The sequence below is a fragment of the Haliotis cracherodii genome, unplaced genomic scaffold (assembly GCF_022045235.1).
Source record: "Haliotis cracherodii isolate W230 unplaced genomic scaffold, xgHalCrac1.p SCAF_9, whole genome shotgun sequence".
In the NCBI taxonomy this organism is placed as follows: Eukaryota; Metazoa; Mollusca; class Gastropoda; order Lepetellida; family Haliotidae; genus Haliotis; species Haliotis cracherodii.
The window spans coordinates 10,067,186-10,094,495 of record NW_027266343.1 but is presented as its reverse complement, the minus strand read 5'-3'; the positions used below and the strand labels follow the sequence as shown (position 1 = coordinate 10,094,495).

The following is a 27,310-nucleotide window of genomic DNA, read 5'->3' as shown; positions in this document are numbered from 1 at the left end:
TATACAATAAGATGCCTGCTTGTACCAGGGCTTCTGTATGAAGAGACATAAAATCTGTATGTAGTTAGAGAAATAAAGTTTGTATGCCGTCAGAGTTAAAATAACAACATGAATGTCGTTAGAGAAATACATTAAACATGTTTTACAGACATAAAGTCTTCCTTGAGAGGCATTTAGAAGCTGGACTACTTAGACATAAAGTCCGTATGCCGTTAGATACACGCGGAGTGCCTGGATAGGTACAGGAGACCCGTAACAGGACTCAACAACGGCAGTAACGGCTGTCAACGTTTGGACCATCACAACCACAGTTGCAGGGTGAACAGGCCCGGACTCGTGTCTGGACATGATCGTGACAATTTCCCCATGGTGCCCAAGGGGTCCATGCCCCCAGTTCCTCCTTCCAGGGGGTCAGGTCCACCGTCTCCAGGGAGCCGCAGGGCACCCTGAAAGGAGGAGTTATGAACAATATGAGTTATGAATAATTATTTAGCTCTCCTGAACTTGGCTATACAAGCCGAGATAAAGACAGGCTGTCCACTCACCCTAATCTGACGATTAGGGGCAGAAAAGGTCTTCAGCAACTTGTGCTTACCGTAAAAGGCGACTATGCTTGTCGTCAGAGGCGACTAACGGGATCGGGTGGTCAGCCTCGCTGACTTGGTTGATGCATGTCATCGTATCCCAGTTGCCTGGATCCATGCTCATGTCAATCACTGGATTGTCTGGTCCAGACGCGAATTATTTACAGAATGCCATCATATAGCTGGAATAATGCTGAGTGTGTCGTCAAGCAATAAACAAACAAATTATCTGAAATTCAGAGTGTTCTTCATACCAGACACCCTGGTACTTCCGGGTTAGCCTTGGTCGCTGCAACCGAGGGTTGTGGTTGCATTATTGGACGGAGTGGTCAGGATCAGTCGCTTGTTTGATAGCATGCCAACCTGCCCCGTCGCGGAATATGTGAGTGAGTATGGTTTTACGCCGCTATTTGCAATATTCCAGCACCAGAAATGGGTTTCAAACATCGTGGACCGTTTCTCATAATATTAATCACTGATTTTTCCGGACCCGATAACCTTCAGGCTACCGATCCGGGCACACACTGTAGGCACTCCAGCTGTGTCACGAGTATCAGGTTCCTCCGATAAATAAAAGGATACCAAAATCCCGATCCCGGTATCCTTGTATATATCGGAGGAGCCGGAGAAGAGGAGCCTGATAGGAAGAGCCTATCCTGCCCCCGAAACCCCATTATTTGAAAGAAAAACAACTTTTAAAAGATGCAAAATCCATTTTCACAATAACGTTCATTTGTGGTTCGTCAGGTAAGTCATACATAGTTTTGTATGCGTGGACGATTAACTAAAATTGTTTTGAAGAAGACGTAACTCTGCCAATAGCCTACGCCATTTTCTGTTTCCTGTTGAAAGCTCTCAACACTGATATAACAGTCGTTGCATTTCGAATAGAATACAATATGCGATCAGTTATATTAAATTTTGCATATACATGTATCGTAAACAACAGACTTTTCTCAAAAAGCAAGTTGTTTTTTTCTTCCGACCGACCGCTCCCTCTGAAGTTGATCATGAGAAAAAACATATTAATATTATGAAGGATCTTAACAGGAATACTTACTTATCACCCTTGACGAAAGCATTCTCCTGTATACTGACAGTGTCGGTGTTATCGCAGAATATTCGGGACAAACTTGCCTTGCGGATTTCAGCCAGTTGATCTGCAAAATGCATTGACTTACTGTAACACATTCATTGTAAAAATATCCTAATTAATTAATTTACTGAATTTTCTCAATAATATTCCATAAGTTCTGTGTTGTCCTTTTTTATCCTTGTAATGTCTGGCATTTCAAATGACGCTCTAACTTCAAATATTGTTGTGAAGCTGTGCGTTGTGCCCGGGAATTAATTTTAAATGCTGTTCCTCAATCATATTCCTTCAGTTCTCTGTAGCTTTTTTATCTTTGTATACGTACTGGCATTTCAAATGCTGTCACCGGACATGACGTCATAATTAGAAATCGTGGCGCCACATACTACGTAGAGCTTAAGATAACACGAGAAACGTGCTACATGGACAACAGAGACGAGTTATATCTCCACCCCGTGCCCCTGTGCCCCCTATGTGCGTGCGTGCTTGCCGAATGAGGTTTACCTAAACTCACATTTAATTCCCAGGAGTTCCATGGTTTGGTGTTGATAGACGAATCATAACCGATTCCAATCTTGAACCAACGATAAGTCGGTCATGGTATGGCCACGACGTGATTATTTTGTTTCAGCATTTTCGAAAACAGATACATTTTAAAATCCCACACACCCAAGAATAGCGCATGGTATGCCACATTGGAAGCATGCACACCAGCTGCATATTTTGTTACCTATAGAATTCGTGAAAGTGCATTGTCAGGAAGTGCTTTGTACGTACTCTCGTAAGTTTAGCACCTCAGTACCCATTTTAACATCACTTCCTGTCTCTGTTATGACAACATATGATGCACAAATATATACACTTCCGAGCAAAAAAAGTATACACTTGAAAACTGGCAAACAAAAACAAACGTAATCAAAACGTTACGAGGCTAAAAACAGTCGCCGAAACACTGCAAACTTAAGGTCCAAAACAACTATGATACTCAAATACATCACAATCTCGTTTGTTTCAAATTTAGCTACCATCAAACATAAGGGTATACTTTCTTTGGCCGTCAGTTTATATATTCCGGAAAAAAAAACTAATAAATGTGTTAGAATCTAACCGGGGGAGAATTTAGCGTAGTCATTGTCTTCTTCAAACCAGAATCGGTCTCCTTTCCTGAGAGCCTCAAATTGTCTCCCGAGGAGGCAGGCTAATGTTGGTCCGACGACTCCACCTGTTACAGGTTCTTCAGTCAGTGCCCCGGTCCACAGGTCAATGTCGTCCACATGCCTGGAACGAGTGTGAGTGAGTGAGTGAGGTTTAACGCCGCTTTTAACAGTATTCCAGTTATATCACGAAGTGTCAGCTTAATGCGTGATTGATAGCATGAGCGTCGGTCCATGAGCGTGGGATACGAAAACTTCCACCAACCAAGTCAGCAAGCCTGACCAAGCGATCCCGTAAGCCACCTCTTACGCCAAGCATGGTCGTCCTTTACAGCAAATTCCTGATATTCACGGGTCTTGAGTGCACGAGTGAATATTGGGTAAAGCCATTAGTATTATATCACGGCCTGTAAATAATCGAATCTGAGTGAGCGCTTCGGGTTTAACGTCACTTTAAACATAATTACAGTTATTTAACGGCGTGGCAGCTTAAAGAAGGGGGTACGCTCGTAGTGATGCAGGAAAACGTTTACCACTTCGGTGAACCCCACGGGCCAAGTATGGTGCTGACAAACCTAGAAACATAATCAGGGCGAACTGGGATTCGAACCGACAATCATAGGTTCCTGGCTTGCTTAAGGGAGCCAACTCTGCATAGTAAATTATGGCGACCAAGAATCTGAAGCAGGCTAAACGAGCATCTGTGTGACCTGTACCTTTGCTGATTAGTGGACCGTGCATCCATGTCTTGGATCAGTTCCTGTTCGCAGTGACTGGTTTGCCATAATTATGTACAGGTCCCTGTGATATAGCTTGAATATTGCGGAGTTACAAAACGTTATTTCACTCCTGTATGGTGAAAGATTCGTTTGTTTGTTGTTTAACGACGCACTGAGCAATATTCCAGCTATATGACGGCGGTCTGTAAATAATAGTCTGGACCAGACAATCCAGTGATTGACATCATGAGCATCGATCCACGTAATTGGTTGGATGGTTGGTTTGTTGTTTAACGCCGCACTCAGCAATATTCCAACTATGTGACGGCGGTCTGTGAATAATCGAGCCTGGACCAGACAATCCAGTGATTGACATCATGAACATCGATCCACGCAATTGGGATCGATGACATGCATTAACCAAGTCAGCGAGCCTGACCACCCGATATCGTTAGTTGCCTCTTACGACAAGCATAGTCGTCTTTTACGGAAAGCATGGGTTGCTGAAGACCTATTCTACCCCGGAATCTTCACGGGTATCTACGTAATTGGGATACGATGACATGCATCAACCAAGTCAGCGAGCCTGCCCACCCGATCCCGTTAGTCGCCTTTTACGACAAGCATAGTCGCCTTTTACGGCAAGCATGGATTGCTGAAGACCTATTCTATCCCGGTTCTTCACAGGTTCTTACTCGTATGCTGCCGCAAGCTTGACAGTAGAGGCATTCGAATGGGTCGTCAACAAGCCGTCGAAATCAGTTGCACCAGGAAGCCCACAGAACGTCCTCCATTTAGTGTAGGCGGGTATGCCGTGATCACGTGCTCTCTGGATGTTGAGCGATGCAAGGTCCATGCTTCTGTTACCGTCAGGGAACAGGTGATCGGTCAACTCTTGAGATACTTTACCGTCTACGGATTGTACACATTCTGTTACCAAGCCCCTCAGAAAGCCACCGACAGTTCTGTTCTCTTCGCTTATAATAAGATGGGTATTATCGAACACTTCCCTCAGTTGGTCTTGCCCAAGACTGTCATATGCTGGACTATAACTAGATAAGAATAGTCGGACCATGGAGTGACCAAACCTATAGGCGGCTGTTGCGAAGGCGTTCCTGATGCTGGCATCGGTTTCGTTATCGTAGACGTTGGAGTATCCTGACGTCTCGAGCGTCAGTTCATGCGCATTCATCTGATCTCCGATGATACTAGGCAGGTAGTCTCCGTAGGTTATTTTCTTTAAAAAGAATATGTATATGTTATTATTTGTTTGTTTGTTGTTTAAAGCCGCACTCAGCAATATCCAAGCTATATGACAGCGGTCTGTAAATAGTCGAGTCTGGACCAGACAATTCAGTTATTGGCACCATGTGCATCGATCCACGCAATTGGGAGCAATAGCATGCTTCAACCAAGTCAGCGAGCCCGACCACCCGATCCCTTAGTCACCTTTGAAGACAAGCATAGTCTCCTTTTGTGGTAAGCATGTGTAGCTGAAGACCTATTCTAACCCGGAATTTCACGGGTTGACATGTTAATGAGTGAAGCCATCAGAATAATCATATCTGAATAAAGAAATCTTCGGAACGTAGCAACGCCCTTTGTCAATACACAGACATAGTGAGCGTGAGTTTTTGAGAGTCGGTTTAATGCCGCTTTGAACAGTATTTCAGTTATACCAGGTGTGTCAGTATAATGTGGAGGGAAGGTTCGTGTATCCCGCGAACACGTCTATGATATTGACAAAACATTATCATATACACAGAACATTAATGAGGTCAACAGGTATTCGAACCACGATCATAGGTTTCTGGCACGTCTAAGGGACGCAACTCTGCACATCGAATGCAAATACATGTACATGGGGGTAACCAAGTGAGGTGAAATGGGGTTTAACGTCGCATTCAACACTTTTGCGCTTACATAGCGACTTTCTTGCATGTGTGTGTGTATGTATGTGTGTGCGTGTGCGTGTGCGTGTGTGTGTGTGTGTGTGTGTGTGTGTGTGTGTGTGTGTGTGTGTGTGCATGGCTGCTTGTAATAATTCAAACCCGGAATCCCCATCAGACAGATGTAATGTAGTGCCGTGTGCTTCCCTTAGTTTATTTTCATTTGAGGCATAAACATGATATTACGGTGCAATTTTTGAGTGTGCATAATATTCGATTTTATTTCCAACATACTAAATCCGCTAGAGGGGAATAAATACTTTAGTTGTACTCGGTTGTATCTGCGTTTATTATTATTATTATTATTATTATTATTATTATTATTATTATTATTATTATTATCAAACCGACCCAAAACTTTTCGAAGAATTAGAAGACTCCCCACCCCAACACTGCAGCCTTCTGAATTACCCAGATTGTCAGAAGGGCTGTATTCCTGGTAGCAAATCCGGGTACTCTCCCAGTGTCAGTAAACAGATTGGGAGGTACCAAACCTAAGGCACCGAGAACAATAGGGAGTCGGACAACTTGGTACCTGGGATGCAAGCATGACATTTCGAAAGAGAGGTCCGCATATTTGCCAGGGTTTTTGAGTCTTGTCAATCACATTTGTGTCAAAAGGGACAGAGAATTCATATTTTAATGGATAGGTCTGAGACTGTATACGGGCCTATTCCAAAGAATTTTGTATTTCATCCCCAACACCAGATCCTGTGCTTTGTGTACGGTACTACCTTTATACAATAACCATCTTACCTGCATGTAGGCCCCAACAATCTTCCTGGCTTCCTGGAATATCCTCTCATCCCCCCAGTGACAGTTCAGGTCCTTCAAGGCGGCGGCCAAACGGTTGTGTTCCCTCACGAAAGTGGTTTGTATACTCTGCAGCCCAGGGTTTTCATTCACCCGATGGTCACCTAGAAGAATAGTTATATAGTGACGACTAGTTGCGATCCATTCGACATTACGACAGTCAATGATCCACACTCCGGCGCAATGGTGACTGAGCAGAACACCACTGCCACGTGCTAATTTGCTGGTCGCATAGAACTCTGGGTAGGAGAGTGTGTGACGACGTAAATTGTAATAAACTGCGGTAAATTGTAATTCAAACTGCGGTAAAATGTAATAACTTATTACAATTTACGTCGTAACAGAGTGTCAACCTCTGATTGATTGTGGGTTTAAGTGACTGAGTATTGGTTTATGCCGCTTTTAGCAATATTCCAGCAATATCACGGCGGGGGACACCAGAAATGGGCTTCACCCATTCCACTCATGAGAGGAATCGAACCCGGGCGTGACGAGCGAACGCTTTCACCACTATGCTACCCCACCGCCCCATATGGGTTAAGGTCGCTTGAACATTATTTTGCGGCGTAGCAAAATGGTTATAGCGGTCGCATGTCTCGTCGAACACCTGAGTTCGATTCCAATAGTGATCACAATAATTGAAGCCCATTTCAAACATAGTTTCATCCCTTATCGTTCCTGGAATCTACTCTGGGTAAGAATCCTAGATTGGTCCTGATACAGTAAACTACGGTTTTAACGAACACGCTTATAACGAACTGACGGATATAACGAACTTACTTTTTAGTACCGACTATTTGCTGTAGTTATGCTGTATATATGCTTATAACGAACTACGGTTATAACGAACTAAAAATTGTAGTCCCCTTGAGTTCGTTATAACCGTAGTTTACTGTATTGTGTTTCAGCTTGTCAGCAACAACGCAGCTGTTTAAGGTTTTCATTAAAGTGGTCAATCTGATGCACCGTAATGTAACAGTTCAGTTCAAGGCGGCGTAACACCCATTTTACTCACTCCTTCACAGGACCCGTGAAGATCCGGGTTAGAATAGGTCTTCACCAACCCATGCTTGCCATAAAAGGCGACTATGCTTGTCGTAAGAGGCGATTCGGGATCGGGTGGTCAGGCTCGCTGACTTGGTTGATGCATGTCATCGTATCCCAATAGCGCAGATCGATGCTCATGATATCAACCACTGGGTTGTCTGGTCCAGATCAACAGACAAGCAAACAAGCAAACAAACATCCCCTCGCTACACTCACCGGCAAGAAAGCAGTAATCTGGCGAGGTCCGAGTCCTGCAAGCTTGTTCATTCTCCGTGTCTTCTGGTAGGAATTCGTCGTCTACAGTTCTCATTTTTCCTGACAGCAAAGAAAATCCTTACTTTCACGTGAACAAAAACGAATGACCAAATAAATATTATAAGGTACAGTTTTGTTACCCTTTGGACTAATAAAAAAATTAAGCAGCTTGACGGGACGTCGTTTCTATGTTGTTATCGACAGAATATTTTTTCTAGGTTTCAAAACATGAATATGTTTTTCCCCAGAAAGTTAGAACCAAACAATGTTATCACAACAGATTATTTAGCATGTCCAGTGAGCGATTTTACTTCTTTAAAGAAACGCTTGAGCAGATTAAAAAAGAGAATATCAAACGGCCTGTCCTTAAAAAACTCACCGTCAACAAATGTCCGTAGTCTGTTCTGTTCCTCCTGTGACGACCCGTACACCTGTGAGGCGTCTATGTAGGCTGTGATCTGGTTCATCTGCTCTACAGGGGCTGGAAGTATGAGTGAGTGAGTTGGGTTTAACGCTGCTTTTAACAGTATTCCAGTTATATAACAGTGTGTCAGCTTAATGATGTGATGCAGGTCTCAGACGTTTACCACTTTGGTGTAACCCACGAGCACGGGTATGGTGCTGACAAACCAAGAAACATAACCGGGGCAAACCGGGATTCGAACCCACAATCATAGGTTTCTGGCGTGCCCAAGGGAATCTCCTTAGACGACTGGGCCTCCCGTGACCCCTCTTGAAGTATGAAATGATAAAAACGAAATTACAGGTACGCCATGTTTCATCAGGATCAAGTCATTGCAAAACCGTTATCTCAGGTGTTCGCATCCTTCAGTTCAGGAATTGTTACGATATAGCTCAGGTGTTCGCATCCTTCAGTTCAGGTATTGGTACGATATAGCTCAGGTGTTCGCATCCTTCAGTTCAGGTATTGGTACGATATAGCTCAGGTGTTCGCATCCTTCAGTTCAGGTATTGGTACGATATAGCTCAGGTGTTCGCATCCTTCAGTTCAGGTATTGGTACGATATAGCTCAGGTGTTCGCATCCTTCAGTTCAGGTATTGTTACGATATAGCTCAGGTGTTCGCATCCTTCAGTTCAGGAATTGGTACGATATAGCTCAGGTATTTGCATCCTTCAGTTCAGGTATTGTTAGGATATAGCTCAGGTATTCGCATCCTTCAGTTCAGGTATTGTTAGGATATAGCTCAGGTATTCGCATCCTTCAGTTCAGGTATTGTTAGGATATAGCTCAGGTATTCGCATCCTTCAGTTCAGGTATTCGTACGATATAGCTCAGGTATTCGCATCCTTCAGTTTCGGTACCGTATTGATACGATATAGCTCACGTATTCGCATCCTTCAGTATCGGTACCGTATTGATACGATATAGCTCACGTATTCGCATCCTTCAGTTCAGGCATTGATACGATATAGCTCAGGTATTCGCATCCTTCAGTTTCGGTACTGTATTGATACGATATAGCTCACGTATTCGCATCCTTCAGTTCAGGCATTGATACGATATAGCTCACGTATTCGCGTCCTTCAGTTCAGGCATTGATACGATATAGCTCAGGTATTCGCATCCTTCAGTTTCGGCATTGATACGATATAGCTCACGTATTCGCATCCTTCGGTTCAGGCATTGATACGATATAGCTCACGTATTCGCGTCCTTCAGTTCAGGCATTGATACGATATAGCTCAGGTATTCGCATCCTTCAGTTTCGGCATTTATACGATATAGCTCAGGTATTCGCATCCTTCGGTTCAGGCATTGATACGATATAGCTCACGTATTCGCGTCCTTCAGTTCAGGCATTGATACGATATAGCTCACGTATTCGCGTCCTTCAGTTCAGGCATTGATACGATATAGCTCACGTATTCGCGTCCTACAGTTCAGGTTTTGTACCCTAAAACTCAGATATTCGCATCCTTCAGTTTACCTTTTGATAGCCTACAACCCGAATATTCTCACCGATCGACTCATTTTAACTCCGGGTTGTAGGCTATTCTCACTCATCAACTCATTATAACTCTGGAACCCGTGGAGATCTGGGGTAGAATAGGTCTTCAGCAACCCATCCTTGCCGTAAAAAGGCGACTATGCTTCTAGTAAGAGGCGACTAACGGGATCGGGTGGTCAGGCTCGCTGACTTGGTTGAAGCATGTCATCGATCCCAATTGGGTCGATCGACGCTGATGATGTTAATCACTGGATTGTCTGATCCAGACTCGATTATTTATAATCCCGCCGTCATATAGTTGGAATATTGCTGAGTAGGGCCTTAAAAAACAAACAAACATTATTCCTCTGGAAACCTTAAAACCCAATAGACTTGCAATGTACTGACACCAATGCAACCAAACAAGCTGTAATTGAAATTCATACCTGATTTACAGTTGGCGTTCTCAATTTGCACGGAGCGCACAAAATTCATACAAGTATAATTGAAGCGTCTGTCAGGCTGCACGATGTCAATAGCAAGGCACTGGGGTCTGTCGAAAACAAGTTCTTGTTGTTTGAGAGATAAAGTTTTTAGAAATGCCTTTCCGGTGAATATACATGTCCTTGTGAAATAGCAATTGGTATTATGAAATGGACATATAACTATATGTTTTAGACTTTTATTATTCGATTAATCGAGCTATATTATTGTGTCCTGTAAATATTGTTTTGTTTGATGGTTGTCTAACACCGCACTCAGCAATATTCCAGACATGTGACGGCGGGAGGTACATAATCGTGTCTGGACCAGACAATCCAGTGATTGACATCATGAGCATCGATCCACGCAATCGGGATACGATGACATGCATCAAATCAAGTCAACGAGCCTGACCACCCGATTCCGTTAGTCGCCTCTTGCGACAAGCATAGTCTCCTCTTACGGAAAACATGGGTTGCTGAAGACCTATTCTATCCCGGATCTTCACGGGCCGCCCTGTAAATAGGATAGCATTGGTAAAACAAGACTATAGGTAAATAGCAGCGTGATGTCACGCAATCAACTTTGTCACTGTGTTTGACAACCTTACGACAAGCAATAAAGTACCAGGGGCCTTGTTTGAACCTTACCCTACGGCATCCGACGTCCTGTACACACACGTATTGAATATTGTAAGTACAGTAAAATACGTTTATAAAGAACACGCTTATAACAAACAGTCGGATATTCCGAACTTAATTTTTGGTTCCCACCATTTGATGTATAGATGTTGTATGTATGCTTATAACGAACTACGGTTATAACGAACTTAAATTAGTGGTCCATTTGTGTTCGTTTTAACTGTAGTTTACTGTAAAACACTTTCCTGGGTACTATGTCAAAGTTCAAAATAGAAAATAAGTTACCTTTTATCTAATTCGTGCTGTGGTACGCCTCCACTTTCAGAAAGGCCTTCACAACAAGCAACCGTGGAGGAATGGCTACCTGAAAAACCAAACGTTATAAATATCAAAACAATTTATTCGCTTGAAAATTGGATTTGACCCAACACTTTCCAACGCTATCAAAACATCACAGGGCTGAAAGCAGTCGCGGAAACACTATAAACATAATGTCCAAAACACACAATGATTCTCATATCAAATTTATCTGATTCACCATAGTTGGTTGGTTGGTTTGTTGTTTAACGCCGCACTCAGCAATATTCAAGCTATGTGCCGGCGGTCTGTAAATATTCGAGTCTGGACCAGACAATCCAGAGATTAATATCATGAGCATCGATCCACGCAATTGGGATCGATGACATGCATCAACCAAGTCAGCGAGCCTGACCACCCGATCCCGTTAGTCGCCTTTTACGACAAGCATAGTCACCTTTTATGGCAAGCATGGGTTGCTGAAGACCTATTCTACCCCGGATCTTCACGGGTCGTTGAAACATGTACTTCCAACTTACATCCAGGATGACTTATCTCTTGAATGGGAGTACTGGTGATGTCGTGATCCAGGAACTGACCCCACTGCATCAACATGACGGTGAAGTTGGCGCTGAGGTCGGCGTCTGTTGAAGGGATGTGGACGGTAGTGCTGACGATCCGAGGACTGGGTAACAGATTAGGCGCTCCCGACACGGCAAACTTTCTCGGCCTCGACACATCTATAATCAAAGTAAATTGTAAATTCCCCTTTAATTTCACAGAGTACACAGAAACAAAACTTGAAAACAAAACTAACAATCCTGAAATACTCAATTCCCCAGCCAATATGACATGTCCGGTTGCTTTGAAAACTCGAAAAAAATGTTTTATTTAAAAAATCCCAAACTAGCAAACGGCACCAGTTAACCACTAGAACTATCTATGAGCCACGTTTGGTTAAGATATCTCTCGTGGATTTTGAGTTCTGCTCCGGAAACGAAACGAAACGTGACGGACGGATAGCACCCATACCCATACCCTCTTCCACTTCGGGGCGGGGTATAAAAATCTCCGACACGAACTATTTATAGTCTGTGCATTGGCACTTTCCTCCCACGTTAACTGACATACCATGATGTGACTGAAATACAGCATCAAGTGGCGTTAAAATCTTCAAGCAAACTCAAGCATTCACTTGTTCAGGAACCCACACTCACATATGCTGGGGTCTGTGATTCGTTTCAAAACTGTATCAACAGGCACACGCCATTACAGCCGGCGAGGGCGGTGAGATTAAAGGGTTGGTGGCAGCGTGTGAGGAGTCTGGACCAGATAATCCAGAGATTGAAATAATGAGCAATGATCTACGCAATTGGGATACGATGACATGCATCAATCGAACCTCACCACCCGCATCACGGTTGGGGATACCACATTGTGCCCATCGAACCCAGACCGCGGCTAGACCATCGAACGCATTAACTACTGGCCTATCCCAACCCCGACCCCCACCCACCCAGGGGGAGAGGGAGATGAAAGAGTCGTACTGTCCTCATATACCGGAGTCATCCATCGTCTCATTGGAATAAACGACCTCCCCCACGATGTGTGTTCGAGGTTGTTGCAATGGCCATCGGCTGTCCGGAAGGCGGATTTCGTGTTGCATGTGTATTCCACGTCACAGATGACCTCGGGTCCAAATCCTTCCTCCAAAATTGACGTTGGTACGTCACCTAATTGCCGAACTCTGAAATTAAAAAACGACAAAACCCTTGCAATTGTCATGAGAAACGTCTTCCAAAAGCAGAGGCCATTGTACGATTCCGATTACGTTAATCACAAACACATGCAAAGGCAGGCCAATTGACCATTTGATAAACTCATTTGATATGAGGAACAATTAGGAAGCACGATTGGGATTCTGTATGAAAGTGTATAACTTGAAGTGATTCCTTGGTTTTAGAGTGGCTAATTAAGCAATGTTTTTTCATAAACAGTCCATAAAAATTAAATAATACATAAGACGCTAGCATAATACTGTATCCGGATTGGCTGACAATAAATTGGGCGGCGTGTGTGTTACATTACAGCGCTGATCGATGATATTAGTTCGTATCGTTACCTATAGCTTATTTTATGTTCACGATTAGATAACCAGTATGTGAAATTATCATTGTTGTTATTATGGCCATATTTGCATATCGGCTGAAATTGTGACAAGACTACTGCATAGGGAATAAAATCCGCAAATCTGAAAATACATAATGATTATGTCCTTAGCGCATAGGACAAATAAACTCACAGTTTTAAAATAAGCGTCGATATGATGACGTTGAGCCGATGTTCCTCTCCCCGGCGAGTGCTGTCGAGGGAGGTGTAGGTGATGGAGCTGTGCTGTTGTATAGTAGAGCCTGCTGCGTTTGCAGCTTCATCTGCACCACACATTGATTTTATTATCGATCTTACATGAACGCCCACATGTAGTATTAGGATCGATCTCACCAGTTGTGAAATCACGAGGCAATCTTTGTTGAAGTGGCTACGTGTCTCGTTGATACAAATAGTGTTATAATAACGTTCCACGTTACCCTTGTTAAGAAATATTATTGATTTTATAGAAACAAAATTTGATAATTGTAAATCGTCCTGTTGTTTACATTTATTATTTATTTGAATTAGTAGGTAGTTATCAAACTGAAAACTACGTTAATACAAACAAAACATGTGCTATTTTCTCAAATGTGAACACACACACTCATTTCTAAGCCACTGGCTCGAGACTTGTCAGAAGAGAAATCTGTATTGTAAGGAAACTATTTGAAGCCACCATCTGTACCTAAACTGAGGAGCAAAAGAGTGAGTGAGTGATGCCGGAAGTGATGCAGGTCTCAGACGTTTCCCACTTCGGTGAAACCCACGAGCACGGGTATGGTGCTGACAAACCTAGAAACATTATCGGGGCGAACCGGGATTCGAACCCACAATCATAGGTTTCTGGCGTGCCCAAGGAACGCAACTCTGGACAGCGAATCGCGGCGCCTTAGACGACTTGGCCACCCGTGCCCCCGAGGAGCGAAACAAGAAAGGAAACTCAGTATTTTCATCATGTGTTTGATTTCCAATCGAATACATCTGAAATTAGCGATATTATATCTAACGGAAATGAACGACTCTTAGTAAACTTCGTAAGCACTCAAAAAACTACTACATTGTCTTATTTGTTAAGAAATAATTTACTTAAACACATACAAATATTAAACTATTCGCATTATAAAATGACAACTGCTGATGGGTATCATAGAATTTCATCTTTATAAATTAATAAATTTGCCTTTTTCGACACAAATTTACAACTGTTAAAACATGATAGTGGTCACGTGACTGCAAATTCTCACCTGACCCAAAGCATCATTGAACCAATTTATATTTACACAAAATTAATCACCCAAAGTATACGTTTTACAAAGTGTTGCATGAATGAGCTATGATGACATAGGCATCAACTCAAATATAACTGTAATTTTTCAATTACATAAAATGCCAACTCGGTATACTTCATTTTACATCCGATATTAATCTTGAAGGCAAAATAATATTCTAATAAGATCCCCGTATTTCTAATTTTAAGAGCGCCCTGGGCGCTTATTATATCGAATACGGTAACTAAAATATATCTATATTTACCTAGATCGTCGCAGCTGTCCTGTAAATCGGTTTCATTCTTTAATATTGTCAGAGCTTCTAATCTGATTGCATCCAGCTGACTATCCGTCAGGTTGAAGTATGAAGCCAAATCACCACCTATTTTATGATCAGCCATGGCAACCATCAGATGGCAACCAAACAGTAGTACCAGTAACATCGTGACCTGGCGTAAACGACATACAGAAAAAAACAAAAGTATTATTTACCTATACAGTAAACTACGTTTATGACGAACTCGCTTATAACGAACTGACGTATTTGACGAACTTATTTTCTTGACCTCGGCCATTTGCTGTCTATATGCTGAACATATGCTTATAACGAACTTCGGTTATAACGAATTAAAATAAGTAGCCCATGAGTTCGTTATAACCGTAGTTTACTGAATATGGAATTTTAAAAAAACGTATTTAACTTATTTTGAGTGAGTGAGTGAGTCGTGTTTAACGCCGCTTTTAACAGTATTCCAGCTATATCACGGCTTGTCAGCTTAATGTGGGAGGAAATCCCGAAGTGATGCAGGTTTCAGACGTTTACCACTTCGGTGAAACCCACGAGCACGGGTATGGTGCTGCCTTAGACGTCTGGGCCACCCGTGCCCACACTTATTTTGAAGTTGCATATCTATGTATAATGTATTCCAGGCAATATTTCCACAGATATAATGTTTGTTTGTATTCCTGCTGTATGATCATGAGTTATTGAATATGTGCCAAAACAGTTTCATCAAATCATATGTTCATGTTTACGACCACTAACAAGCGAAAAGTGTCAAACTTAGCCAGGCGTCACATTGTGACCATTTGTCGTGGTTACATCCTGATCGGTTGAACATCTCGAATGAAGATGATCGGATCTGTCGAAAAACGCCTCGGCGCATTCCTTCCAATTCGGTCGAATCGGTGACACCCGTGAAGATCCGGGGTAAAATAGGTCTTCAGCAACCCATGCTTGCAGTAAAAGGAGACTGCTTGTCGGAAGAAGCGACTAACGGGATCGGGTTGTCAGGCTCGCTGACTTGGTTGATACATGTCATCGATCCCAATTGCTTGGATCGATGCTCATGATATCAATCACTGGATTGTCTGGTCCAGACTTGATTATTCACAGACCGCCGTGATATAGCTGGAATATTGCTGAGTGCGGCGTTATGGCAAGCCGTTTTCACATGTATTACGGAATTACAGATCTCTTCAATTGGTTTAAAGATATCTTGAATGGAATTGAAGATATCTTGAATGCAGATAATTGCAATAAATTTGATATCTGCAATAAAATTTAGGATATCTTCAATTGTTTTAAATATATCTTGAAATGAATTGAAGATGTCTTGAAAAGAATTGCTGATATCTTAAATTCGTTTATTGATATCAAAATTTGATTGAAAGATATCAAAATGTCATGTTTTGTTGTGATGTCATTAATTCAATTCCTGATATCTTGAAACTAAATACAGATATCAATAAGTACCCAGCTAACACACGACGTTGTTAAAACGTTGTTGAAAGGTTGTGGATTGGTAACGTCGTGATATAACGTTGTCACAACGTTATTTCATAACGTTATAACAACGTAGAACATCCACGTTGTGAAAACGTTGTGCATTGGACATCACACAAAGTTTTGTAACTACGTTTCTGAAACGTCGGTGAAACGTTATTGAGTTTGCTTCTCGTTAGTCATAAAGAAATAGAACTGCTTTATCAAAATCAACGTGAATTTGTCAGAATACCAAGGTAGTAATGCATTATCTTTCTATATATTCGGTATTTGAATTTTCATCTCTTAAAACTAAAATTTCCAGAACGTAATTGCGTATATCTATGACAACGTTAGTCCACAACGTTACAACAACGTTGCAAATTAACGTTGTGATAACGTTGTGCTTTGGACATTACAACACTTTTTGTAAATGATGTTTAGTAAACCACTTGTAGATCTACCATCTCTTAGTGTTATTTTTTTTAAACATAAATATATATTAACGAAGTTATCTGTTTACTAAATGTTGTCACAAGCAATATTACAGTTAAAACAATTGGCGCGTATTTTTTGCGGCGTGAGAGCGACTGCAGAAAAGTTTAGCCAGTTGCCTCGTGAAGTGACGTCAGAATGACGTCACATTGTCGCGGAACATTTGTTGTCACCAGCCATCTTAGCTCGAACTCAATCTGGACATAATATAATACAAGCAAGTGATTGTGCAGCAACTGGAACTGGACAGATGATCTGTAAATTCGGACGAGGTAAGTTAATTTTTCAAAAGTAGTCTCCGCTTGTTGATATGTTTCTGTACATGCAGATCGTCAAATGATTTAAATGTATCGTATTATTCAGAAGTGGCAGGGTTTAGAATGCAGTTTGCCGGTCACTTTCACTGAGCATCAGTGTTGATATTAATATGATACACAGAACATGATGATAGAGGTGAAGGGGGCGCCAGACTTTTTTCCATATTATTATTTTATGGATACCAAGGGTAATTACCGAGGGCAAGCGGTATATGTTTGACCAGATATTCAGTCTGGCGGCGTTTTGTGGCCGTCATATTATGTTCGGGTTTCGATCGTAAGCGTGTAGGTTTGTAAATAGGCCTAACTTATGCATCGCCTACTGACAGTTATCGCCATTTCTTCCGTGTTATTTCTGAAATCATTACTATTTAAAGTTTACATGTACTAATCTTCTGACTTTGATTTTTGTGAAACAATGTGGCTCATTCAGGCCATGGGAAAGGTTGAGTTGATTTCTCTTATACAGCGAAGAGAGGGAATCAAAACAATGGAAGTATTTTCAGATTGACTCTCTGTAGGCTGCTAGTTATAGCCCTAGTCTAAAGCGCTCAATGATGTTATGAAAAAAAATTGTATTTTCGGGAAGAGACAGAAACATACTTGTTGTTTCCGAAAAGACCTAATTAGCACTGACTGAAAAAGGCCAAAATGTGGATCATCAGGATAAAGTTTATAATAGCAAGGCGCTTATCATGTGTATTTTTATTATTTCCAAAAAAGAATCAATTCATCATTTTCCGATAATTAGATCTATGTCCGACTCCCTTCTAATGAAAACGAGCAAAAGTAAAACGAGTCTCTCGTCGCGCGCTATAACGGGGTGTTTGCGGTAATGTTCTCGCTGGTGATGATAAGCTAGTCGATAGTCAAAAGTTAAATATCACCATATATTGTCAGTGAGTTGGTCATCGTTTGTTGATTATTAAGGTGAGATGGGTGTAGCCAATGTGCACCAATGAAAAATACAATGGAATTGATAGCAACCATATTCGTTCGGTTTTCGATCTCCATATGTTGCCACGTAGGCTACCATACTACAGAATTATATTTAACGATATTTAACTGTATTAGATCTATGTTAATAAACGTAGTGACAAATAAATTTTAATAAATATTTAGAGCTGTTTCAACTTCGTCTGGTATTGTATAAGCTATTGCATTTTGTTAATTTACCCATGTTTCTAATCTTTGTAAATGTTAGAACATATATAACTATCCTGGCATATTAATATGGAAAATATTAAGGTAGATCTAAGTATTAAAAAAAATAATCACAGTTTTAATTAGGATAAATACCCCAAAGTTTTAACACTTCTATCACTTATTGGTGGGCCAATTCATAATTCATATTCAACATTCTTGCTTCAAATATGGGAACTATTTATTTTATTTGGCAATATATATTTTTCATATTTTTCAAATAAGGTTTTAGAAACTTGGCCATGATATTCACTTGAATCACTAGTTTGTGATGTACAGCAGAAAGGTAAAGTTACTGCTTTTGAACAACTACAGTTGATCTGTTGACTGATAAAACTATTTGCCGATATTACCACCAGTTACAACCTAATCTATCAGTCTAAGTAAATCTATACAGTACTGGTTTATTTAAGAATGTGATACTTTATGGTTTCTGTTTTTCTATCAGGTGGAGAAAACAGTATTTTGGGAGCATATTTGTTTAAAGTACATCACTGACAGAAAGGTATGTCTGATGCAATAATATATACAAACATCTTCAAGAATTAAAATTTAGATGATTCTTATTTAATGATACCAATAACCTAAAAGGGCGGGGGTATAAATTTACACCAATGATTCAGTGCTAAAAGCTTTTCTGCCTATTCAGATCCAAGTGCATCATGGTATTACTGTCAACGCCTTCGCACTTTCAGCAGTTTTTAACAGTTTAAAGACTGACATCAGACATCAAAACATTATTTTGGGGAATGCAACCATTATTTGGTATGTCAGAAATATGTCCCTTGCCTTGCCATTTTATAACATTTGTGTCATTTTTTATTCAGTTACCAAGGCACAAGGAGAGACTGAGGATACAGTTGAAGATCATCCCTGTGACTTTTCATTTGAGGACTGAAAAGGCTCCTCAGCCACTCAGCCCAAGTTCTGACTTGTCATTTAACAAATAAATAAATGTCACCTCAACCAGAATTCTATTGTCATTTCGTTTACTGGGAAATGGATCTTAGGACATCAGATGCATAGACTATTCTGTTTGTCACAGTGTTGCTCTCAATGCTGAATGTATGAGGTAAGGCCAAGAAAATTTAAATGATTCAATTTGTGCAGGGCTTATTGTTTGATGGTTTTTAATTTGAAAATTCGTGGGAAAATCAAATATCTTTTAATTGTGTTGAAACATTTGTGAACAATTTGCACATAGCTTTGAAAATTGTTTGGAAAAATAATTATTATATAACCAAATTGTACATGTAATTTAACACATTTAGATTTTTATCTTGGCCGTATTTCAAACTCTGCCAAAAGAGGGTGCATTTCATTGACTTGCTGTTTCATGGATAGGGTTAAAGTGAATTCAGTTTGCAGAATGTATTTCTTGGTACCTGACGTCTTAACTAGATTGGTACAAACTTTTCAGGCTGCCTGGGAGGTATTGAGGAATAAAACAGGCGTTAATCTACATGGACATTGCAACAACGTGCTGCAATGGCTGTAGTGTCGCCATATGTAAACAGTATGCGATACCTACGTTGTCGCGACGTTTTGGTTAAACGTTATAGCAACGTAAAAAATGGACGTTGTGACAACGTCTTGATTTGGTTGTATTTTGGTTTACGCACAACGTTGTAGCAACCACTCTGGGAGTCTACAGAATTACGTTGTGACAACGTAACATCACAGCGTTATAGCAACGAAAAGTCAACGTTGTCACAACGTTGTCACAACGTAGAATTGTTTGCTGGGTAATTATTGATATCTTCAATTGTTGCCACACATTAATAATGTTACTTAAATTAGATAACTGATATCTATAATTGATATAAAGATATCATCAAAATTATCAATGATATCTTTAATTGGATGTTTGATATCAGTAACGGTCAGAATTAATGATATCTTGAATTGAATTAAAGATATATCTAATTGAATTAAAGATATCTGTAATGCATTTGTGGATGTGTATAACTTATTTCAAGATATCTTGAATTGAATTTAAGATATCTTGAATTGAATTCTACTATATTTATGTACTGTTGGATGGTAATTGTTTAATGATATCTTAAATACATTTAGAGATATCACAAACTAATTTGTTTATATCACCGTAACATTTTAAGATAAGAGTAATTGTATAATGATTATCAGAAATGAATTTAAGATATCTTAAATCATTTTTTGATATCTTAAAAACATTATTGATATCTTTGAATAAAATACCGATATCTTTAAAACAATTGAAGATATCTGTAATTCTGTAATAAATGTGAAAAGGGCTTGCCATCCGGCGTTGCTGTAATCGGGGTTTAGAATATAGGAGGACACTTTAAATACCAGAAGTGGTTCGACAACAAGAACCAGGTTCCACGGTAGTCTCCAGACATTGTTGGAACTGCTACAAGCAGCGACGCCACACGTGACCTTCGAGCATGATGAGCTTAATGTAGACGATATCTAATCGTTTGACTAATCGTAAATCGTACTCCTGTGGTCTCATGAATGTGTGCAGACATTTAATTCTCTGTTTGAGCTCGATGCCGTTGACGTGGGACGCCCTAAACGGGATCAATCAACAGTTTGAGTTTGTTTTGTACTTGTTCCAGGGTCTGCTTGCCACACGCTGTGAAACATGAAACGTACTGGCCACTGCAAGCTGACTCCTGCCAGTTGCCAGCATGACAACAGCCCATAGACGCCCCGCGTGTTGCAAAACGCCACATCGCCAGTTTTTACACAAAGTAGAAAAATCAATATTAAATACAGATTGAGTAACTGAGTATTATAGATCCATGGTATTACGATTATATACATGTAACTCAAAAACGCTTCGCGATGTATATGCGGAATATGATTAAGTTTATATTATTTGGGGCAACCATTCTGAGATATTTCTCTGTTCCATTCCGAAAAAAATGAAAACGTATGCATCTTGACCATGTGTTATTCATTTTGTACTTGTAAAATATCCACACGCCTTTGCGTGCGGCAATTCACATTCATGCGCAAATGTCACTGTGTCTGTAAGATATTGTTTTCATAAATTTTATTAATATTAGATATATACGAAATGTAATCCAATGCTTTGTGAAGGGAAAATCTGAAATCAAGGATGTGATTCTACATCTCATTGTGGTCTCAATAGCATCATAGAATCGTCTATATTACAATTATAGTAAAAACACTAATTTGAGAGGTTTCTGAAATATTTCTGATTGTGGCCGTTGAATGAATGAACCTAGGCTCATGTGATCAGAATATGCAATCCATTTAGTTTTTGTTTGAAACTGAAAATAATTCTCAGTATTCTGCTGTTCGTGATCCAATGTGAGGTGCGGTCTCCCCCAATCCCACCGTATATTTAGAAATGCAAAACAGTTTATCTACACTAATTTATTTAATATTAATATGCTGAAGCGAAACATTATACATCACATGAGTAGATGTCATAAATATTATTCAAATAATTTTCAAAACATTTATTTCATGATCACTTGCTTCTGCTTTTCGAAATGCTCTTCCTACCTGTATTAGTAGTGTATGGTTTAATTGTATCCCGCACGACCAGGTTTAGACGAAAACTACATTAGATGAAAGTGCTTTATATTTATTTTGATAAAGCGTTTAGATAGTACAAAATGAATACCGCTTTATAGACTTATACTGTTCGGAATTTATTCTTTCGGAGTGAGTGAGTGGGTTGAGTTTAACGCCGCTTTTAACAGTATTCCAGTTATATCGCGGCGTGTCAGCATAATGTGGGAGGAAAGCCCGAAGTGATGCAAGTCTATGACGTGTCAATAGCAATATTCCCCCATTTGTTTAGGGACTGAGTGAAAACTAAAAAAGCACTTGAAATGCGGGTGATTTTGTTCTTGTTATCTGTTTGTCAATTATATACATAGTTGCATGCGACACATATAATGCTCTGTGGTGTTTATCCAAGTTCTGGTTGCTACAGACGTGGGACTGGAGACTGCATCCTCCGGGCGTCCGATGCCAATGTTTCTATTTACGGCGTTGAGTTGTTGCATGACGTTTGTGATCCACGGAACTAACAGTGGTTAATAAATGTTTGAATGCAATAGGCATTTTATTAGGAGGTATCACTGCCCACAGTTCCCCAAAATAGCACGTGGATATTGCAAACAGGTCTTTCACCATGACATGTTTATGCAAACATGCATCACAGTTTAAAATGGTGCGTTTTGACACGCTGCGTCCTTTCCATGTATATGAAGGAGCATTGGCCCATGGGCCTGCCCATGCGCGAAGAGTGGCCCATGGGCGAGAATATTTCCCTTTGCTCAAAACTCATGTTTTTCTTTGGCAAATACATAAAGGTTTGACAATAAGCATGTTTAATGGCGATTGATATATACTCACACGTAAAAGAAACGCAAGTGGTTTTAAACAAATAGGTAACAAACACGAAACCATAAATTGATACGAGTTTTAGAAAGTAGTGAAGCCTGATGGTGTTATCAATATTTTTGGTTGCATTTTGGAAGCCCCGAGTAAAAAGGCAACATAAAAAACGAATCACCAAAACGCACCATTTCAATGAAAATGCGGGTATCATGCACCCATTCGATTTCTCGCGAAATCGAAAATGTACGAACTGTCACGAACTTTAGTGGGTATAAAACTGTGGCCAATTCTTGGACCAAGCACTCCTTGGTCAACAATGCCACGCCTAACTCCAATTCAGAGAAACCAGGCTATCGGACGTTTGGAAGCTGGGGAGTCTGCCCAAGATGTTGCCCGTCATTCCAACGTTAACATAACCACAATTTACCGTCTCCTGCATCGATACAATGATACACAGACTACAGATGACCTTCCTCGGAGCGGTCGTCCTAGGATCACCACATGTACACCTCGACAAGATCGGCAGATTACCCGTCAACACCAGCTACATCCGTTCCTAACTGCAAGTGAAAGTGCTCGACAGACCATAGGAAGACATCATCGACACATTAGCCGGGACACTGTGATCCGACGTCTCCGTTCCAACAACCTCAGATGTCGCCGACCAGTACGTCGTCCTGTTCTCCAACCACGGCATCGACAAGCACGACTTCAGTGGGCAGAGGGTCATCACAATTGGCGTCATCGTGAGTGGAGGCGTGTCATCTTCATCGCTTTTGTGTCTCCCATGCAGACGGAAGAGTCAGAATTTGGCGGCGTCGAGGTGATCGTTTCGCTGACAGAAACGTTGTGGAAAGGGATCCATGGGGTGGACCTATCGTCATGATATGGGCAGGGATTAGACTTAATGCGTGACTTGGACCCATGTGCTTTCTGAATGTTGGTCAATGTCGGGGACACGGCGTCACTGGTCAGCGGTATATCGACCAAGTGATCAGACCCCATGTTGTTCCATTTTTTGCACAACATCAACAACACATTTTCCAGCAGGACATCGCTCGTCCCAATGTTGCCATAGATACCATGGCCTTTCTGCAACAAATCGACATCCGTGTTCTACCGTGGCCAGCCCTCAGCCCTGATCTGAACCTCATCGAACACTTGTGGGATGAGATTCAAAGGCGTCTGCACAATGTGCGCCCAGTCCCTACAACTGTCGATGAACTACACACAGCTGCTCTAGGTGTGTGCAGGAGGATCTCTAGGGCCTTCACAAATCGTCTGATCCACTCAATGTACAGGAGATGTGTTGCAGTAATTAATGCTAATGGTGGTCACACAAGGTTTTGACTGACATTTTGGGTATTGACCCGAAACTGTGTAAGCCCTTAACATTTGAAAAAACAACAATTATGTCATCTGCCTTTAATCCATTAAACTGTCTTCAGTCAAATTTTTCTCAATCTTGCCCTATTGGTAGTTTTATGTCTTTACTGTTGCAAAAAAATAACATGTATACTGCATACTCGACTTGCGTTTCTTTTGCCTGTGAGTATAGATTAAACATCTCCATCTCCATAACCTGTGTATAATCTCACATGTCTGCAAGTACCGTACTATATTACTTTGAGGAGACATTGATTATCATTGTTGAGTTGGCATTGTATGCTGTCGGAATGACTTTACACAAATCCCTGCGTCAATGGACCCGTGAAGATCCGTGGTAGAACAGGGCTTCAGCAACCCATCCTTGCCGTAAAAGGCGACTATGCTAGTCGTAAGAGGTGACTACCGGGATCGGGTGGTCAGGCTCGCTGACTTGGTTGATGCAAATCACCGTATTGCTCATGATGACAATCACTGGATTGTCTGGTCCAGACTCGATTATTTACAGACCGCCGTCATATAGCTTGAATATTGCTGAATGTGCCGTTAAACAACTAACAAACACACAAATCTTTGAGGAATTCACAACAAGCACTATGTTCAATAATTTTGTATTAAAATCCAATTCAATTTGTTTTCACCATTTTCCCAATACCACTCATGCATGTTTATGTTTCTTCATCTTATTGCTCGTGTTCCGAAGTATTATAAAACACTTTAATGTGTCTCCTTCATAATCTAACGTCATACCATTTCTGGTCTTTACCATCATCTAATACACCTGGGATGATACCAAGACATATTATGTTCGGTTTTATGGTATAAGCGATCTTAAAATTGATTTTATTTGTCATTTAATCTTATGTCTAGTGCATATTATCAGAATATTAGCTGATATTAGGAATGTAACATCCAGTTGCTTTTCAAGTTGACGTACTTACTGTTTTTTATCAAATAAGAGGACTGTATACGACATACGTTAGACTGTTAACGAACTTACAATTTATATTTTGAAAAAGCCCTTCATACGCCAGGGATATGTTAACTGTAGTAGACAGACTGAAGCCGTTGTTTCGCGCGTCACTGGGTTATTTAGTACGGCATTGACCTTGTTGATTGTTACTATACTTTGAGGATTTTAGTCATACTTATCGCAGTATTATATTGTTGAATATACATACAACCCAATTCCTTGAGCAAGACTATACATTTTTAGATATTAGGATATATTTGGCCAGATACGCAGGTTTCTTTGTATTATTCTGCAATCCATCTTAGTATTAACTGCTGTCCCGACACGGCCCTAGTATCAGGCAACATTTTAGGCAAGTCTGTCAGGAAAATTTAATATCGTGCGATTTTTCATGTATGTGTTCCTCTATGAATGAAGGTGGGAGAAATGTGATGACATACAAAACAATTGTCTCCATACAATTTTAATTTGATAAAGTTCCGAGCAAGGCAATGATATCCCAAATGTACATGGTAATAATATTGTAATATTATTACTGTTATTATTGTCATTTTATATAATGATTATTTTGCTCTCGGAAAAAATATGTTCGTGATTCATATATTATTCACATCACAACAGCAGATGTTCTCTCCTAAACTATTACGTAGAATTCTAAGAGTTGATACATCACTCCGTGATGTTATAGGTATTAACGCTGATGTTATAATTCTAGTATATTTGACAGTTAAAAGAGCCATATCCAAATGAAATAAAAAAAGTGATTCAGGCGACACAATATATGACTTTTATCAAGTTGTTATTTAGAACGACACAATATACGTGAAAGTATCAAAAATATATCTTACCTGTCTTCCCTGGCACAGATCAGCTGTCTTGTGTGGCAATTGTCACGTGTGGTAAATTATAACCTTTCAACGCCACGATTTTCAAAAGTTTCTGACGGATATAATTTTTGTGCCGATGATGCACATCATTGATTAGTTTCTGGACATATGGGCATTGATCACTAAAACCCCTGCTGAGGAAGCTGTACGTAGATATACTGTCATCTGTTAACAGATGAATTCGATTGAAAATATACAATTCAAAAGAAGTTGAGGAACACCCGACTCATTCACATCATAGGTATAGTCAATCTGGCATCGTGTGTCATCGGATAGTGCTTAACTTCTTTTGAGCAAATTCTTTTATAGGCATTTTGAAGTTGGGAGAACATGAACACGTAACACTTTTTATAAAACGTTCATAAAATCGCCAGTTTAGATGTTTAAAGCAAAATTATTAATGTAGAATCGACGATTCATCATTGTTAAAAATCAGGTTTCAGTTTTCTCCAATACATATTTACACAGGTACAATCAGTATATTCATTAATGTCCATAGAGATATACATAAGTATAAGTATAAGTGTGTAATCCACGTACCTGTGCTGGGGTCTTCAGTTGCCGCCTCCAAGGCATAGATGGTCCGACCCTGGCACTCAGGAACAAGAGCTTGGATGGCGGCAGCTGCATCAGCATCAGCTTCATCAGCAACCTCAGTCAAAGTAGTCTCATAATTTGATGTAATTTAATATATATGTCTTTCTTATTAAATGATCGATGAAATGACTAGTTATATAATTGGAAACAAGATATCATTGAGCATATAACTTACCCCGTCTGGCATCGGGGTCAGGCGATGTATGTATGAGGACGTGGTTTAGTTTGATTTGTTGTTTAACGCCGCACACATCATTATTCCAGCTGTATGACGGCTGTCTGTAAATAATTGAGTCTGGACCAGACAATCCAGTGATTAATATCATGAGCATCGATCCATGCATTTGGGATGCGATGGCATGCATCAACCAGGTCAGCGACCCTGATCACACGATCTCGTCAGTTGCCTGTTCAGACTCTCCAGCCTGGACCGCTGAAAATTGACTCTAACCCGGATCTTCACGGGTCCTAATTTTATGATCAAAACAGTAATTCATAAATGGGTCTATCTTATATTGTTTACGCGATGATAAAAAGTTTACCGTAGTACTTAACAATATACTATGGACCAATTTGTAATTCCTGTTTTGCTCATCAAAAATGAGAATATCAACTTAAAACATGATATTTTATTAACTTAAAACGTTCACCAGTTTAGATGTTTAAAGCAAATTATTAATGCAGAATCGACGATTCATCATTGTTAAAAATCAGGTTTCAGTTTCCTCCAATACATATTTACACAGGTACAATCAGTATATTCATAAATGTCCATAGAGATATACATAAGTATAAGTATAAGTGTGTAATCCACGTACCTGTGCTGGGGTCTTCAGTTGCCGCCTCCAAGGCATAGATGGTCCGACCCTGGCACTCAGGAACAAGAGCTTGGATGGCGGCAGCTGCATCAGCAT

General features: G+C 40.4%; 1 protein-coding gene across 1 annotated transcript; it reads right to left on the bottom strand.

Moving 5' to 3' along the window:
• Window positions 1–262: 262 nt before the first annotated feature.
• Window positions 263–27,310, bottom strand: LOC139451714 (salivary peroxidase/catechol oxidase-like). The gene is made up of 15 exons (XM_071233032.1): window positions 27,215–27,310; window positions 26,340–26,438; window positions 14,671–14,854; window positions 13,289–13,418; window positions 12,534–12,733; window positions 11,526–11,726; window positions 10,975–11,053; window positions 10,012–10,118; window positions 7,994–8,095; window positions 7,576–7,674; window positions 6,256–6,416; window positions 4,246–4,787; window positions 2,786–2,955; window positions 1,645–1,744; window positions 263–446 (listed from the first exon to the last, which is right to left on the bottom strand). Exons 1-15 carry the CDS (start codon window positions 27,308–27,310, stop codon window positions 263–265), a joined length of 2,454 nt encoding a protein of 817 aa, XP_071089133.1.